The sequence below is a fragment of the Equus asinus genome, chromosome 22 (genome assembly GCF_041296235.1).
Source record: "Equus asinus isolate D_3611 breed Donkey chromosome 22, EquAss-T2T_v2, whole genome shotgun sequence".
Lineage (NCBI taxonomy): Eukaryota > Metazoa > Chordata > Mammalia > Perissodactyla > Equidae > Equus > Equus asinus.
Window position 1 is genome coordinate 56,711,714 of NC_091811.1, and position 19,729 is coordinate 56,731,442.

Here is a 19,729-nt window from a genome sequence, read left to right on the forward strand (position 1 = left end):
CTAGTTTAGCATATGACGCAGGATAAATGCTCTCTACGGAAGAGATATTATTTATGAAATTCCTATCAAATTTCCAGGAGGCATAAGACTAACGGTAATTATGCAAATATTCCTTTTACGTTTTATTAAATATAATACTGATAAACAAGGAAAATATATAAAATGAGACATACATACCTTCAGTATAACTAAGAAATATAGGATATTATTAACTACAAATTATTTGTAAGTAGGAAAATAAAATATCCGTGTCCATCAGATAAGTGGGAAGAATTGAACAGATACTGCAGATAGTGTGCAAAAATATGGTTGTTGTAAATATTCAATTTAGGTCATATTTCTTATAACTTCAAGAAAGAAACCGTTATATTAGGACCAAGAAAAAAATTGAGTAATTTGACCAAAACAATTTACACTGCTTTAGCCCTTACCTTATAAAGTATTTTTATTATTGGGGACAAAAAGTAAAATGATTCCCATTCTATAGCTATTGGTTTCCTGTTCAAAATTATAAATCCATGATTCCATGGACCGTACAGGTAGTTTGAAAGGAAAACACAACATAGTCGCTTTTAGGTTAGAAAAAAAGCTTAAGCAAGTGAGCTCAGCATTGCAGGTATCTGCGAGATGGATGTGGGAGGACATTGCAGAAGTTACAACTCATTTTTCCTTTATTGCCTCTTCACAATGACGTTCATTCATGCTCACACATGCTTTCATTTGTTTCTGGAAAACACTACTTTATGAACCAAGTTTTTGAAAGCTTGTTTTACTTGCTGGTTCCTCAGGGTATAAATAAAAGGGTTCAACATTGGGGCAATTGAAGTGTTGAGAATTGCTACTCCTTTGGTCAATGATGCTCTTTCTTTGGCTGAAGGCTTGACATACATGAATATACAGCTTCCATAGGAGATAGAAATGACAATCATGTGAGAGGAGCATGTGGAGAAAGCCTTTTTCCTCTGACTGGCAGATGGAATTCTCAGAATGGTGCTAATGATGCGCAGGTAGGATAGAATCACTAATGCCAACGTGAACAGCAGAGTAACAAAAGCAAAGTAAAAGCCAATTGTCTCTAAAAGCCATGTGTCTGAGCACGAGAGTTCTAAAATGGGGAAATAATCGCAAGAGAAGTGATCAATTACATTGGAAGCACAGAAATCTAACTGGAGGATAAGCATGAGCAGTGGGAAAATAGTAAGAAAACCTCCCAGCCATGAACACAAGACAAGCAGAGTGCAGATTTTCTTGTTCATGATGGTGGCGTAACGGAGAGGCTTACAGATAGCAATATAACGATCATAAGACATGGCAGTTAGAAGAAAAAATTCAGACACACCCATGCAGATGAAGAAAAATAATTGAGCCAAACAATTGTTATAGGAAATGGTCTTGATTCTAGTTGTGATTGCCCTTAAAAATCTGGGGATAGAAACACTGGTGAATGTAATTTCTAAGAAGGAGAAATTCCGGAGGAAGTAATACATAGGAGTCTTCAGACGACAGTCTATCAAGGTGAGGATGATGATGGTTAGGTTTCCAGTGACACTTAATACATAAGCCATAAATAAAACGGTGAAAATTACAACCTGAAGCTCTGGGTTGTCTGATATGCCCAAGAGTACAAACTCTGTAATCATTGTGTGGTTTCTCATACTGACTTTTTTTCTTTAAGCAAAACCTATTGGCGAAAAACAAAGAAAAAGATAGAATAAGTGAATTGTACATGAATCGAAGATTTAAATATTGGTATTAGTAGCTCCAATGGAATGAAGCAATAGACTTTCTTCCCTATAGCATGTTTGCAATATCCACTCACTCTTATTAAAGCAGAAAAGTTTCGCACATCCTCCATTGAAAAGGAAACGTATTCATGGATGTACGTTAAAAGTCCCCACATCAAAGACTTTCCCAAAACATCTACATGTAACCACATTGTCTATATGAGCAATACACCTTTAATTATATGTTTCTACAACAATATTTATTAATTAGTTTGGATATGAAGACATCTTTTTCCAGTTTTGAAGATTGTGTGGCTTTTAGGACTGAAATATCTCATTTGGGTTTTAATTCAGATGCCAGTTACAAATTTTATTGACTTGCAAGGCTTTGATGGAAATTGATGACCCAGTCACAATTCCTGAACTTAACAATAGCTAAGATAATAATTTTTATTCTTAATACATATTCTTTTAAATATGACCATCAGAAGTAAATGTGTTTGCAATCACAGAAAGATAGGACTAGAATTGCCTTGGTTGTAAACAAAAGTGAAGTTCTTAATTAATGGGAAAGAAACCAGAAGCCAGAGAAATTGATTAATGCTCACATAGATAGAGCTATAATAGTAATATGATTCTACAATATACCAATCTGATTGTGTCATGTTTATGTTCCTTATTTAGATTAAAAACCCTATATATATGTATATATATATATATATACACTTTTTTTTTTTTTACTATCTCCACTTTGCCTTTTTACTCTTAAACGTGCCTGAGGACAAGAAGGACCACTTACGGGAGTTTTTTGATGACAAAATCTCTCATTTCCTTCTTTTTAGAAATAATTAGAATAAATAAAATTCTCTTTAAGATTTACCTTATAGAAACTAACAATTTCTAAAATGTAATCTAAATGATTTTTATCTACCCATTTTCTCTTTTTTCTTAGCAACCAGCATTTTATCGATAATATAGGTTCTCAATAACGTTTGTTGTACTGTTTTATTTCTACTGCATGAACTGGGTGAGTCAGCAGCTGATAAGTATCAAAGCTGAATTGAGCCTTTTTTTCTTTTATTGATTTCTCACAATCAACATTCTCTTTCTTTAGGAATATACACATTTTTGTTATTAACATATCAGCAAAATGGGAAGATCAAGAGGCAGAGACTGCTACTATGTTTTGAACAATGACTGAAATATTATAATATAGAAGTAGTAATAGGAAATATGTTAAAGTGATAATGTGGAGATCCCTGCAATTATTCTAACAAAATAAACTTTTGAATGCAAGGAAGATAAAACTACATTTATTGACAAATAGGGAACATACTTTTTTGATATGTTCAATAATTTCAATCAGAAATATAATGCCAGATTTTTCTTAATTTATTTAAAATATGAGATGTAAAGCATTCATAATGTACCTCAGGAGACTTTTTGTCATTTCGTTCTCCCTTGCCTCCATCTATTACATAGAAGCCTCTCACATGGAGAAAGTACCGGTTTGATTGCATGCAAGTTTTCTGTAGATTCTGCTATAAGATTCTTCATTATCTCTTTTATCTTTCCATATAAACATAAACATTGGTCCATATAAACATAAACATTGGTCTGACCTGAACTTCAAGAAGTTACTACTGCAATCTTGAGAGTACTTTATGTAAATTTCCAGGGAATCCTCCTGAATGACTGGAGGGTAAAACATTTCAGAGTCCCCTGGCTGAGATGAAGACTGGAAACTACCCAAAGATAAAACAATGCTACCTTCTCTGGTCATCAGATAAATCCTCAAAAGACCACAGTGAAGAAAGACGGGGTGCAAGGGAGGAGAAACCCAAGAGATGTAGTGATGTCATGACATAAACTTTTCTAAAAACCTAAGCAACATAGTCAGAGAAAAGCAGGAGTGAACCAGCCACCTTATAGCATCAACCTGGTTTCCCTTTGGCTGGACTTGATTTTCCGAATATGCACATGGTGCTCAGTCTACACTCGGGAGATTATTTATCTCAATTCCTCTGGGGTTGGTTAAACACAGGGCTGAGCTACACCACAGTGGACCCTTCACTGAGGGTATTATTCATGTTTTTTTCATCCATACATCTCCCCAATAACAAAGCAGAATTAATGAATAAAGAAAGCATTTTAATATCTTTAAAAGTCAGAAGAGTATTGAAACTTTAGTTTTTCATTTTTAAACATTTGAAGAGCAATATATACTTAATGATATGAGAATCAAGTGTCAGTGAATCAATTGTCAAATTAATGGAATACAGTGATTTATGGAACGGCCCTTATGTGTCCAATCAATCCTCCATTTGTCCTTAGATCTCCAAATTAATCAGTATTAAACACTTACAGTATGTGCTACCAGATTTATTTTTATGTACTCACCCACACACACAGTCATATGCACACAATCAAAGAGATACTGTTTTTCTTTATACACTAATGCAATTTTACTACACAAAATATTCTGCAATTTTCCTTTTTTTCAGTTAACAGAATGTAATAGATATCATTCCTTGTCAAATTATGTTGTTGGAACTCATTCTTTAATAGCAATTGCATAGAATACTATATATATAGTAGACATATATAATTTAATAATTTCATTATTTATTAAGATCTAGGGAATTAGGTTACTCCCAATTTCATACCATTATTTACAACGCTGTTCATTTTTATGCATTCCTTTGCATATATACAAGTATTGGTATTATACGTGAGTGCTAAATTTTTATACTTAAATATTTCCCTCCTACAGACAAGTCCTTTTCATTACATCCTAACCAACACTGGATATTATGAATCATTTACAAATCTTACAAACAGAGAGACAAAAGTGATCCCACAATTCATTTAGTTGTAAAGACAGTAACATAAAGACCAAGTCACGATGCCTGGGTTTCGAGGTTACAGACATCCACTATCATTGTAAACTTGCAAAATTTATTTAATTTTTCTGAGTATCAGTTTTTCTACTTACAAAATGAGAACAGTAATAGTCTTAACTCAGGATATAGTAAAGATTCAATGAGATAGTGTATAACAGTGCTTAGCAGTGTAGTTAGGGCATAATAAGGGGTTAGTGTATAAACATTATATATTCTCTTAAATTTCATATTCTTCAGTCAATAGAGAAACTGAATTTTCTTAATATTCATATTTCTCATCCATGAATTGCCTATTCATAACTTGTGTTCACTTTTCATTGTGTTTATGTGATCTTATTTATTAGTAGGACATATTTATGTATTATGGCTATAAACCCCTGGTGTGTCTTATATGTTGCAACATGTGTTTTATCGCCTATCCTTATCTTTTACCTTTTTTATAGTGTGGCTCTACTCAAAAAGATTGTATAGGCTATCATGAATTCTTGATGACATATTCTTCTTAGCACATCCTTCCACACATACTTCAAAATTATGTAAATACTCGTTTATATTTAATAATTCTATGGCTTTGCTTTTTATACTTACATGTTTAATTCATCCAGAATTTATTCTAGATGAGAAATATGGGTCTATTTTTATTGTTTTTTTAACAGATAGCAAACTGCCTTAACATCATTAGGTGAGAGACAATCAGAGTTTGGACAGTGAGTTACAAAGAGCACCAATGTCATGCTACCCCCTCCTAGCAATGCTTCCAGCCAAGAGTTCTCATTAACAAGTTCCACGTGTCATCTTTCAGCATGAGGTGGAATTGAGTCCATTGAAATATAATCTCAGCCTGAGAATTCATACTTCTTCTATTTCAGGAAAAAATATAGGTTTCTTAGTATCCTCAACATAAAGTGGATAATTTTAACAGATCCAAGGCCCTATGAGTTCTAACCCGCTCCTACCATTTCAGCCTCGTTTCATACCAACCACCTTCACTTTTTCCATTCCAAAATATCTGTGGTTTTTGTTTGTTATTTTTGTTTTAATATCTGACACTTTCTCTTCTCCTTCAGAGCATTCACACTCACCTCTGTATTCTGCCTCCTGGAAGTTGTTTCTTCGGCACCTCTATTCACTTCTACTCATTCAGCAATTCTACCTTAATTTTACTGTCATTCTGGCAGTCTTCTCTGATTCTTTGATTTTCTCAAACTCTTATATGTTCCCATAATGCCCTGTGCTTCCTCTTTGCAGTAGTAAACACATTTTAATTGCTAACCAGGTGACATCTTTGCTAGACCTTAAATTTCAGTGTAAGTTGTACATGTAGTTATTTAAATTAAAAATATGAATTAATTAAATAAAATATAAATTCTTCAGTACATTAATTACAATACTCAGTAGTCAAGTGAACCTAGTGGCTAATATACTGGACAGCACAGATTGTAGAACATTTCTATTAACATAGATAATTGTTTTAGACAGTTGTTTCTTCTTTTCGTCACTCTTAAAAAATTAATGAAGTATATAGCACCTTTTCTTGAACGTAGGCCCTGTATGACCTTTGCTCTGACCTCATCAAATTGTTCACCATTTCTTGTAATTGCTAGGCATTTTCTCACACACATGCACACACACATATTTTTCTTTAAGTTTTCGTCTAAATGTCATGTAATCTTTGAAATCTTACCTGTTGGCAAAACCAGAATTAGTTTCTCTTTCTTCTCTGCTCTCCTAAATATTTGTATTCTTACCTTCCTCTGTTGCAATTTTTTGTACATATGTGTGTTTCCACTAAAAAGCTACCTAAAGTTGAGGCAATAGCTTTACTTGATCCATATTTATATATCTGGGTGCCAAGTAGAGACGCACAATGCTAAACTGGATTGTGATGTCTCACTCTTTTTATATAATGCTGTATTTGAATTGCTAATCAAATTTTGTTAAGAATTTCTGTATTTACGTTCGAGAGAGATGTGGGCTGTAGTTTCCTGTTCTTGTAATTTATTTTTTTCTTGTTTCAAATTCGGATAACGCTAATCTCATTAAAAGAGTTGGCAAATTTTCTCAACTCTTCTCATTTCTGAGAGAGTTGTACAGATTTGGTATAAGTTCTCCCTTAAAAGTTTGGTAGAATTCACCAATGAAGTCATCTGCACTTGGACTTTTATTTTTGGAAGTGTTTGAACTAGACATTCAAATGCTTTAATAGATATAGAGATACTCATGCCTTATTCAGCGAATTTTGGTAGGTTGTATTTTTTAGGAATTGGTCCATTTCATTTATCAACTTTATGAGCATAGTGTTGTTTGTAATTTTCCCTTATTTCCCTCTAATATCTTTAGGAACATAGTCATGCCTTCTCCTTCTTTCTTGATATTGGTAGTTTCTGTCTTGGTTAGCCTTGCTACTTGTTTATCAATTTAACTAATCCTTTTTAAAAGAACATCTTTCGGTTTCATTGATTTTACTGTTTTCATGTTCTCAAGTCCATTGAATTCTGCTGTAATATTTATTGTCTTCTCCTCTGTTTGCTTTCTGTTTATTTTGCACTTCTTTCTTAAATTTTCTAAGGTGGAAACATGTTTTCATTTCAAAAGTACCATTTACTTGCGTGTATACACACAGACATACAAACACGCACACACGACACACAAACACACACACACACACACATATATATATACATAGTATGATTTTATTGTTCCCCAAACTATGCATTTAATGCGGTAAATTTTTGGCTATTACGTATGATATTTCTATGAACATTTGTGTATACTTTTTTTGTGTGAACAGTTTTGAATTCCTTGAAGTAGAATTTCTGGATCATATTTTAACCCATATGATAACATATATAAATTTTTGAAGAATTGCCAGACTGTTTTCCAAGTTGCTGCACCATTTTGCATTCCCCCCATCAACGTATGAGGGTTCCAATTTCTGCACATCATATATAATACTTGTTATGTATGTGTCTTATAGCCACTCTAGTGCCTCTGACATGGTATGCCATTGTGGGTTTGATTTGTATTTCCCTCGTGACTACTGAATTTGAGCATCTTTTCATGAGTGTTTTACCCATTTGTACATCTTCCTTGGAGAAATGTCTACTCATTCTCCTATTTTTTGTTGCGTTTTGGTCTTTTTATCATTCAGTTATAGGAGTTATTTTAGGTAAATTTAACCAAGGACGTGCAATACTTGTAGAAAAAAATGACAGCACTTTTTTTAGAGACATTGAAGAAGACCTATATAAAGACACTGCGTGTTCATGGATAGTAGACTTTAACATTGTCAATTAAGATGGCAATACTTCCCAAATGGATCACAGATTTAGTGTAATACTTATAAAAATCCCAACTACTCTTTTGCATAAGTGAACAAGACAATACTAAAATTCACATGGAATTGCAAGGGACCCTGAATAGTGAAAACAATATTGAAAAAGAGGAAAAAAGCTGAAAGAGTCATACTTTCCAATTTCAAAACTTACTCTAAAGGTACAATAATCAAGAGAGTGTGATACTGGCCTAACAATACACATTCAGATGAATAGAATAGAATGAAGAGTCTTATAACAGAACCATACATTTATTGTTACTTGATTTTTAACAAGGATATCAAGATTATTCAATGGGAAAATAATAGTCCTTTCAACAAATCATGTTTGTATAACTAGATATGTATACATAAAAGAAAATTTTCAACTCTACCTTATGCCAAATACAAAAATCAACTCAAAAGAAATCAAAGACCTAAAGGTTAACAGCTAAAACTATTAATTTTCTTAAAAGAAATCATAGGAATAAATCATTGTAACTTTGGATTAGGTAATGGTTTCTTAAATATGACAACTAAAGCACAAGCGAAAAAGAAAAAAAATAGATAAATTTGACTTGATCAAAATCGGAACCTTGGTGATCAAAGAACATTACTGAGAAAGTGAAAAGACAAAACATAGAATAGAAAAAATATTGACAAATCATATATCTAATAAGAGTCCACTAGTTTTTAAAAGGCTTATTGAAAAGCTTTCAGGGCATTGAATACAGTAACATAGACTTTCTTCCTCCTATTTGCCAAAGAAATGTAGATAGATAGTAGTGTTGGCCTAAAAATAATAAAATGAAGCAGAACGCAAATCTGAACTTAAATTATTTCTATTCGCGGCTGCATGGATAACATTTCCATCAAATATATTAATTATTTTTTACTCGTATCTCTCTGATGGTATATTATATCCAATATGAAGAGATACGAGTAACTCTCTGATGGTATATTATATCCAATATGAAACTCTGTATATTTTAGGGATTTCCTTGTAGGTCATATTTTTTATGTGACAAGATATCAAGAATACCCATTTCTTAAAAGGCATTAACTATATGGATGAGAATGTGCAGGAGTGAGCAGAGGGGAAGTCCCAAGAAGACTCAATGCAGGTTTTAAAACCTCCTTCCATTTATACCAGAAATCCAATGCTCAACATTTCCCTCAGTTTATTTTCTGAAATATCTCTGGAACCATCTCCCTGAGCTACAGATTCATTGCCACTATTGTGTTTTAACCTTCAGGTAGCACATTTAACTAATACATTAGCCTCTAACTTGTCTTCCTGACTCCAGCATCTAAAAACCCACCTTCAATACAGTTAACATAACAATTTTTAAAAAATAAAAATCTGATCACACAGATTGTTAGAATCAAATTGAAAACTCTTATATGAACCACCTGCCTCAGAATCACCTACAGTCTATGTTTCTACATGGTACACCAGGTAAATTGAAAATATACTTTAAGGATAAGAACATGGACTTTGTATTTAAATATGCTAATGACTTGGGTGATTCTTATTCACTCCAAATTTTCAAGTCTATAGACCTACCAGTTAAAGTTGTAGTACATTTTTGGACATACAATCTTTTCATGATTTGAAGCCTGTCTTTTTTTCTTGCCTTGTTGAATTCTATCTAAACCGAGGCAACGTTTTCCCCCGAGGGCAGCTAACATTTATTGACAGTTCCTTCTGGGCCAGATGCAGACCTAAAAGCACTTTATATATACTATCTCATCTCATGCCCAAAATAACCCTATTAAATAATAATTATTATTATTACTTCTATTTTATACCTGGAGAAACTTAGCAACAAAGAATTTGAGAAACTTGAACAAGCTCACACACATATCTGGATTTAAACCTTGGCCAACTGGCTCAACAGTCTACACTCTTCATGATCAGGCTTGTGATAACAGCAAGTGACATTTGAAATGCTTCCTAAAGGCCTAGTGGTAGTACAGGTTGTAATATTTATGTCTATAAAATTGTCTTATGATTTATATAGAATTAAAATTCAGTTTTTTTGAGGAGGTCAGTAGCATGTCTTGCAGAGTAAATGAAGTTTAGCATTTATGTTGATAACCAGAAGAGAGGACTCTTCCTATAGCACAGAAAGGAATGCTAATCATAAAGAGAAGTAGGAGGGAAAAGCCACATTGTGCTGAAAGGTTTGGTTAAAATGTTAGGAGAAGGTTAACGAACTGAAGGACAGATTAAGTAAACTTAAAAAATGAGTAAAAATTTTTATTCACTTTTTCTCCAAGTTTAAAATGAATTTTTTTTCTTTATTTTTGAAGAAAAGAAATCTTTTGGAGAGTATCCTTGAAGTTTTGTTTCACTTGCTGGTTCCTTAGAGTGTAAATGAAAGTGTTTAATAAAGGGGCAGCTGAGGTGTAGATAACAGCTACACCTTTGGACAAAGGCTCCCTTTCCTTTGTTGATTGCTCCGCGTGAATAAAGATACAGCTCACATAAGTAAGGGAAACTTCATGTGGAAGGAAAACAATCATGTGGGAAGAACAAGTTCTTTCCTGAGCAGAAGGGATTTTTAGAATGTTCTTGATAATATATGTGTAGGAAAAAACTACTAACGGCAACATAGCCACGAGTGTTCCACCAGCTAAGACAAATGAAATCAAGTCTAGAAAATGAGTGTCTGTGCAAGAAATCTGCAGCACAGGGGGAGTGTCACATATGAAGTGATCAATTACTCTGGAAGCACAGAATTCCAGTTCATTTGATGTGCAATTGGAAAAAAAGATAATCTTAATTTTTCCAAAAATGTTTAAATTTTGATTTTGCCAGGCGCCTGAAGCCCTTAGTAATCCAGGATAATCTCAGTCCAAATGCACATATTGAGACAATTTAAAGCTGAAAATATACTACCTGTGAGGGTCTGCCTATTAGAATTTCTCAACTCAAAATTAGAGGTGTTCATCAAGTCTTCTCTGATGCGCCCTATCTCTGTCTCCCTGGACCAAGGAATCAGCCAAAAACACTGGTGTTTCCTCAGTGATGACACTTCTGAATCAGCAGTTCTCTTGGGAAAATGAGGCCCAAGGGCTAAAGTTATTTTCCTGGATCTTGCTTCCCCGTATTATGGACTGATCATTCTTCCTTATCTTGTTATCTCTCCAATTTATGTCAAGCACATGATTTTCATATTTCCCTTTCCTTCCGACACTTTTCCCACTGAGGATTGATATGTATTCAAAGTTCTCTGAAATTTGTTTCTTCATAGTGATGTGAATGACATTTTTCTAAAGAAAAGAGGTTGAAACTCATCTTTCGATGTTTCAAGCCCTGTGAAGTTAAGGCAGTCGTATGCAGGTTGTTTATGTATTCCCTATCGTATCACAGGTCTGTTTTTATATATCACAGATACTAATCCTTTCTGGCTGCAAATATTGCTTCTCAATGTGTGGCTTATATTTTCATCATTTTCTGGTGTTTTTGAAAAATTGACTCTCATAGCTTTTAAATTAATTTTGAATTTTTGGTATTCAAATTTTGGGGAAGTACGCAATTCACTTCCAAATATGTCTAAGCGTAGGGATGAGAAAGAAGTTCCTAAGGAAGCTTTTTTTTCTTCCACCCATAGCCAAGGTCAAGGGAGGCAAGTGTTCACACATTTATCTCTCTTTGGTGAAGATGTTATATCTCTTATTCAGATTTTGAGGAAGATAGCTTTCCCTGGTTCCAGCTCAGCATATCTGCATTCAACACAACTAACCACTCTATATGGAACCCAAATTTTGCTTCATTACCCCATTTTCTGAAGCCCAGTAAAGTCCACACCTGGGCCAATGCTTGTTCCCTGTCTCTTACCTGTGATGATCTGTTTCAGGACTCATTCATTCTTTCTATCTTTTTAGACATTGCAGATTTCACTTACTCTTCCCCCAGCTTAGATATTCACTTTTTCATTTTCTTTTTCAATTTATTTCAGATCTTTTAGGATTTTTGTAACAGAAAGATTTTTTTTAAGACTTCTGAATGCCATATTTTAGGAAGTAGAAGACTCTCCTTTCTTATATTTCTAAGGATGAATTTTTATTAATATTGATACTATAACTATGTACATATTGCCACTTCTTTTACTGTGCAGTGTATTAGCTTTCTGAGGATACTGTAACACATTAAACAAAATGGGTCACTTAAGACAGAAAATTTTCTTTCACGTTTCTGGATGCCAGAAGTCTGAAATCAGTTTCACTGGGCCAAAATCAAGTTGTTGGCAGGGCTGTGCTCCCTCCTGATGTGCTGGGAGGAGATTCCATTCCCTGCCTTATCCTGGTTCTGGGGGCTGCTGGCTTTCTTTGGCTTGAGGTCAGATTATCCAGTATCTCCCTCTGTGTTCTCGTTGCCTTCTCCTCTTCTACCTGTGTCAAATATCGCTCTGCGTCTCTTTTATAAGAACACTTGTGATTGCATTTCAGGGCTACCTGAATAAACCAGGAGAATCTCCCCATCTTAAGATCTTTATTTTAACCACATATGCAAAGACCATTTTTTTTGGAAAGCAGGTAATGTTTACATGGTTCCAGGGATTAAGTCCTATTATCTTTGGAAACCATTACTGACCTATCAGTTACATAATCATCACTATCTCCTTATTAGTAGATTTATTATTCTCATTATTCTGGTTACTTATTTTTAATTAATATGCTAAGAGGGAGTCCATCAATTTGGTGATGAGGATCATGGAAATATGTAAAGTTTATAATTTTTATGGTCTTTTCCCATGGAAATCAATTCTTTTCAAATAATATATCCTGATTCACAGCATCAAATTTGATTTATTTCATTGTCCAAGTTTGTTTTGTTATCCTTACATTCCTTAGGTACTGTGATAACTAAATTGACAAATGCATTATACATGTATTGATTACTACTAAATGCTAAGTCAAGTACAAATATTATGTCATCAATACTAATAATAACTCCATAATAAAACAAAGCCTCGCCATCTCCTTTTAGCCAACTAGGAAAGAAATGCTGGAATGATCAATTGAGTGTCACAGTACAGCTAAGCACTTTGGAGCTGGGATTGCAAAGAGCATTTCAAGGAGGCTAGTAATGACTGTTAAGTAGATGTGCCATTTGTTTGAGAAATAATAGGTTTTGGTGGTATTTATTTATTAGTTTTCATTTTGCAGAACCTAAACAGATTATGTGAAATTCGACAAGCGTATGTGTCTGAAAAAACAGGGAAGTTGTTGTCACAAGATTAGAGGGACTTTCTTTTCACATGTTTCTGCAGCCCAGTCAATGAGACATGAAATGGGGCAAAAAAAAATCTCACCAAACCAAATTAATATCTTACGGACATAGTGTAAGAGAACATAAGTGAGGCCATCTTGTTACACTAAATGACCCCAGCCCCTGCTCTATGTGACTATTCGCTGCTCTGCACATACTCTAAATTCACATGCTCTCCTGATTTATAGCCTACGCTGACGCATGTAGTCCCCTATGACTTGATAAATTAAAACTTCGTTCTACGAGTTTCTCTCCAGTAACAGGCTGACGCTGGTGGGAACGCTCCAACAAGGTGTCCATCACAGCTGACAGAAGAATGGAACAATGTGATGCCTGGTGCCCTTCATGCCTGGAGACCAACATCCCTCGGCCCCCTCCTCACTGGCCATTTTCCTTGTGTAACTACCTGATGCTTCTGTAATTTTTGGAAGGCAGATTTTTTGAGACACTACTCACCCATCTTCCAATTTACCAGCTAATTTGATCTAATGAAAACTCCCTTTCTCAATCCCTAACTTGTTTTTATTAATTGGCTTAGATCATGGCTGGCAGAGCGATCCCATTGCTCAGTATCGATAATTTTTTTCTTCCCACAAAGAAAAAATCCATGTTAGAAATTATCCCTAAAATTCAGAATTTTTAGTTAAAATAAATTGTGTTCAAAATTATTAGAGAACAGTCGTTAAAAACCTGATATCTGATACACTGACTGATTAATGTAGAAAAAAGGTATGTATTGACTTTGAATATGAATCAATTTGAGACAAATATGTTATTTACTTGGCGTTTAGAAGCCAGTCATGAAAATGGGTAGATCCGTGAGAGAATTTTGGGAAAAGGTGAAGGAGGAAGGATCAGGACTCTGTCTCCCCGCCCAGACAACAACTGCACTGACAGAAGCTGCTGTAATCATTTGGGAACTGTGCAGTCTACTGAAGGCTTGCAACTTCCAAGGGAAGAGTGGGGTGACAAATTATTGTTAATTATCATAATTTCAGCTCTTAGCACAGTAGCACCTACCCATCCTGCACCACCACACTCATGGCAGAAAGCAATGCATGTGTTCCTGGATCAGCTTGCAGGAGCCAAGGTGGGCAAAAATGATCCTGTCCTCCAAATATCAGCAATCTGTAGTCTGACACCTGCTTCTGCTTCAGAGGTGCATACAAAAAGGCAGGCAGCCGTTATTGTTAAACCTTCCCCACATTGTAGTAAGTCCTTCCCCCTGTGGCTGAAGGGACTTTCAGGGCATTGAAAGGGCTGGTGCAGTCTTCCCCCCTCTTCGTTTACTGCTTTTTCCCTTTTTGGGAACCACACATTAAAGCCAAGGACATTCATAAGAAAATGCATATACAAGAAAATTAGAAAGTGATTGTGCATGCCCAGGGAAAGCACAGGCTCAGAAGATACCTGAGAAGAACTTAAGTTTACGCTCAGGCTGATACTTGGCTCAGAGAAAGCCTACAAGAATAAACAATAAAATAAAAACAGAAACAATAACAACAAAAAGCGTATCCCTAAGAAGTGAGAAGAATCTGAATTTCAGAGTTACCACATTATTGGATTCAAATTCCAGTGTTCAACAAAAAATAGCAAGTCATAAAAAGAAACAGGAAAGCATGGCCCAGTCAAAACAAACCAGCAGAAATTGTCCCTGAAAAAGACTTAAGCCTCTAGATCCACTAGACAGACTTCAGAACAACTATCTGAAAGATTCTAAAGAACTAAAGGAAGATGTGGAGAAGTCAAGAAAGCAGTGCATGGACAAAATGCAAATATATAAAAATGAAATAAGAAAACAAAAAGAAATTATGGAGAGGAAAATTACAATTAAACGGTTATCAAGTGTATTAATCTTTACAAAAATAAAAAAGAACTTAAGCTTTGGTATTTTTCACCCCCTTTGGATAAATAGGAAATGCTGCATGTAAGTTCAAAATACCTAATATTCTTAAAATTACATGAAATGTTTACAAAATTAACTGTGAGCTTAGCATAAATGAAGTAAAAAAAAAATTCCACGGTATTAAATTCTTACAAGTACTTTCTAATTATGATGAAATTAAGCAAAAATCAATAACAGACAAATAACTAAAAAATCTCCAATACTGGGAAATTAAGAAAAATACTTCTAAATAGCCAATTGGTCAAGAATTGGAATTAGAGAAAATTTTGAACTATATGATAAAATATAGCATATCGAAATTATAAAACATCTACTAAAGACACCTTTACGGAAAATTTATGTAATTAATGATGAAAGATAAACATCAATTATCTAAGTCAGTGCTGGCTAATATGGTAGCCACTAGACACCTATAGCTCTCAAGCACTTGAAATGAAGCTAGTGTGTCTGAGGAACTGAATATTTAATGTAACTTAATACTCATTACTTAAAACTTTTATGTATACTGTATATCCACATGTGGCTAGTGGCTTTCATATTGGACAGCACAGATCTAAATAATCTTCTCAATAGCCTACTACAAAAGAGGTAAGTTACATCCAAATATATTTGATAGATAGATTATTGAGATAGAATTAACTACAAAAAAGTTCACCTTTATGGAGTGTATAGTTTAATAAAGTTTGACAGACATAGAGGCATGCAACCAACACTACAATCACAACATAAAATATTTCCATCACCCTAAAAATCTCCTCCTGACAGTTCCGTGGTCAATCACTTTTCCTCACCCTCAGCTCCTAACTGATAAGGTTTCTGTCTCTATAGTGTTTTCCATAATTATGGAAATAGAATCACAGAATACATAGATATTGTATCTGGCTTTGTTGGCTTGGAATAATATTTCCAAACTTCAACTGAATTTTTTATATATTATTAGTCTATTCCAATTATGGGCATATACCACAATTGTTAAACCATTCATCAGCTGATGGACATTGGATTGTCTCCAGGTTTGGGCATTAATGTAAAATGTATCTAATGGGTAAAATTCAATTCAGTTGAAGAATGAAAAAAAAATTCATCAAAAATCCACCCCAAGCCTCACTTTACTAATCTGATAATAATTTATGCATAATTAATACTTATAAATAAAATGTATATACACTACTAGATGCCAGAGTGTAAAATAATTTATAATAAAGTCTAAAATTGCCTCTCTTGCTCATTGGAAGCAAAGCAATGTCTTGTGCTGGTGGAAACCAGCTTGAAATTCCCCAGTGTTCCCCCAGGACAGTGAACTGCTAATGATCCTGTTCAGTCTTTCACTGATTTTTCTAAAGCACTTCTGATACTCATCTGGAATACTTTCACTTCAGCTTTTATTTAAAGTAGATTGCAAAGGTGTCTCTTATTGTCAATAATTAGTCCTCTGGAATCTGATCCCCAGAGAAGAGTTTTTCTTTCTTTGTTTTATTTCTATAGATCCCTTGAGTCTGTGGTAAGTAGAAAGTGATAAAACTGCCGCATCTTATAAGGGTACAGTTGGCAATGTGGAATCTTTCTTGGAGCAGCGGCTTACCTTTCATCAGGTGATGTCCAGAGCTTTTTCAGTTATCACTTTTTATTTTATTTCATTTTGAGGAATGAAAACCTATTTTGAGGTTTTGAATGACAACAATTATAAGAACCAAATTTCATAAATTACAACTTATCTGGAACAGAAGATGGATGTCCATTAAAATTATTGATACCTGAGTTCCAAACTTCACAAGGAGTATGAATTTGAAGGAATATGGAAATTCTTTACAGAAGCACAATATGTGCATGTTGCCTCTTTCCAGAAAAATCCTTGGCTATAAATCTCCCTATTGATAATAAAATATGAGCATAAAAGAGATTAAAATAATAATTAATTTTGTTAACATACATCTCTTCCATACACACATAAGGGAACAATAAATTCAATAGATCCAACAAGGTAAGTCAATTATCCTTTTGACTCAACTTCGAACTCAGAAATTAAGTCAAATATACAAGTCCAATTAAGGGAATTAAATTTGACTACTAAATTTTTATACTTTACAATTTTTTTAATGGTAGAGTCATTTTAAGTTGTGTATTAACAGCTGTTGTAATCTACTTTATTCATATACAATTGCATCTAAGATTCATTTCCTCTGACTCTCTTTATGAATTACATGTTGTCCTGGGTAAGGGAATGTGGAAAGATACTGAGTGCCTCTTCCCTATAATTTGAGATAACACGGTTCTAGAACCGTGTCAGACCCACATGGTGATAGCAATTGTATGACTAACTCCTAGAACACACCTTTTCAAATCATAGGTAGAGGAAGATGAGAGTCATAGCAAGGACAGAAATACATATTTTTACAATATAATCTTGTGACCAATTAGTAGTTGAAGTCTGCAAACTTCAGATGCCTTTAAAAACATTAAAGCTATTCACTAATATCTTCTTTGGAAAATCACATTAAGCTTGGAGAAGCTTAATTTTATTTTTTACAAATAAAAAAAGAAAGTAATAGGATAGCGATATTAAGTCAAATGCAAAAGAATAAAGATAGCAAAGAGTGCTCTAGCAAACCATTTCTTTTATGAGTCTGCAGGTAATGGATGCAATGAAATAGACTGTCATGCTTAACATAACCGAGGGACAGTACAACATGGAAGAAAGTAGAATTCTTATATGTAGAAAGGACAGGAAGTAATGTAATTTCTGGGGTATTTAACAGTTCTATAAATAACATGGAGGAAGTAAAAAAGTAGTGCCCAAAATTATGTAACATATAAAAAATACAATTCAATAAAGTTAATTGAAAAAAAGACACAATATATTATTAACTAAAATATATTGCTTGTTTTTGTCATGTTTTGCTTTGTTTTATTCGTTGTATATACTGGAAAACAACTGCCCATTTGTATACAGCAAAGCCAGTGAAGAAAATTGGTAATAATAATGGCTTATTCTCAGTACAGAGAAAATTTCAAAACTATTATAATCAGGATATTTATCTAATCAGTGGATATCAATACTGTCTTAGCCACTGACCATCAAGGGAATTGTAATATCACCCTAAACACCCTGATACTCATTCTAATAAGACCAACCAACTTAGCATATTTGCACAGGTTGAATAAAAATGATAGAAAAATCCATTTAAAATAACTTATATATTTTTATTTAAATTATACATGCAGAGTAGAGTCAATAGGGAAGGGATGGGCAAAAATGCATATTAACCAAAAGACGCTTCAAGCTCTAAAGGAAAAATTCTGAGGACGATTATATAAAGAGAACTAAGATATAGGAAAGAAAGTAGAATTGACTGTAGCATGTAATGTATTTATTTAGTTAATATGTGATAATTTAGCTTGTATATGTAAGTTAATTTATACATATTTAGGGTATTTATACACATTTAGGCTAATTTTTATATATACAGGTTTACATACAGGTTAATATATATCGGTTAATTTATATTACATTACATTATATATATGCATATATTTTCAATTCTTTTTCTTCTCCTCTTATGCAGAATTGATCATGCTCTAAAAAGAGAAATGAAGAACCAATCAATGGAAATAGAGTTCATTCTCCTAGGACTGACAGATGACCCACAATTACAAATTTTGATTTTTCTGTTTCTATTTCTTAACTACTCATTGAGCCTGATGGGGAACTTAATCATTATCCTCCTCACCCTGCTGGATCCTCGCCTCAAGACACCAATGTATTTCTTTCTCCGAAATTTTTCATTTTTGGAAATCATATTCACAACAGTATGTATTCCCAGGTTCCTGATAACCCTTGTGACTAGAGAAAAAACCATTTCGTATAATAATTGTGCAGCTCAATTATTTTTTATTCTTTTACTGGGAGTTACAGAGTTTTACCTTCTGGCTGCCATGTCCTATGACCGCTATGTTGCCATCTGCAAACCCCTGCATTACCCAGTCATTATGAGCAGCAAAGTCTGCTACCAGCTTGTACTCAGCTCCTGGGTAACTGGATTCCTAATCATCTTTCCCCCATTGCTCATGGGACTCAAGCTGGATTTCTGTGCTTCCAACATAATTGATCACTTTATGTGTGAAACGTCTCCTATCCTGCAGATCTCCTGCACAGATACACGTGTCCTGGAACTGATGTCTCTTGTCTTAGCCGTGGTGACACTTGTGGTCACACTGGTGCTAGTGATTCTCTCTTACACTTGCATCGTTAAGACCATTCTGAAGTTCCCTTCTGCACAGCAAAGGACCAAAGCTTTTTCCACCTGCACTTCCCACGTGATCGTTGTCTCCATGACTTATGGCAGCTGTATCTTTATGTACGTTAAACCATCTGCAAAGGAAAGAGTGACTGTCTCCAAAGGTGTAGCTTTGCTGTACACCTCAGTTGCCCCTGTACTGAATCCCTTCGTTTACACCCTAAGGAACCAGCAGGTGAAAGAAGTCTTCTGGGATATGTTACAAAAGATGATGTGTTTTTCGAAAAGACTATTATAAAAAATGCTACAAATCACCACCTTACCATAAAAACTGCAAACACATGCTTCATGCATTCCTTCTGATAAC

The 19,729-nt window shown here is 34.2% G+C and overlaps 2 protein-coding genes across 2 annotated transcripts; one reads left to right on the forward strand and one right to left on the reverse strand.

The window, feature by feature from the left end:
- Positions 1–716: 716 nt before the first annotated feature.
- LOC106842362 (olfactory receptor 6C3-like) lies at positions 717–1,655 on the reverse strand. The gene has a single exon (XM_014858827.3). The coding sequence runs from the start codon at positions 1,653–1,655 to the stop codon at positions 717–719; it is 939 nt and encodes a 312-aa protein (XP_014714313.3).
- Positions 1,656–18,715: 17,060 nt separating this feature from the next.
- LOC106842363 (olfactory receptor 6C6) lies at positions 18,716–19,660 on the forward strand. Its single transcript, XM_014858829.1, has one exon. The coding sequence runs from the start codon at positions 18,716–18,718 to the stop codon at positions 19,658–19,660; it is 945 nt and encodes a 314-aa protein (XP_014714315.1).
- Positions 19,661–19,729: the final 69 nt, after the last annotated feature.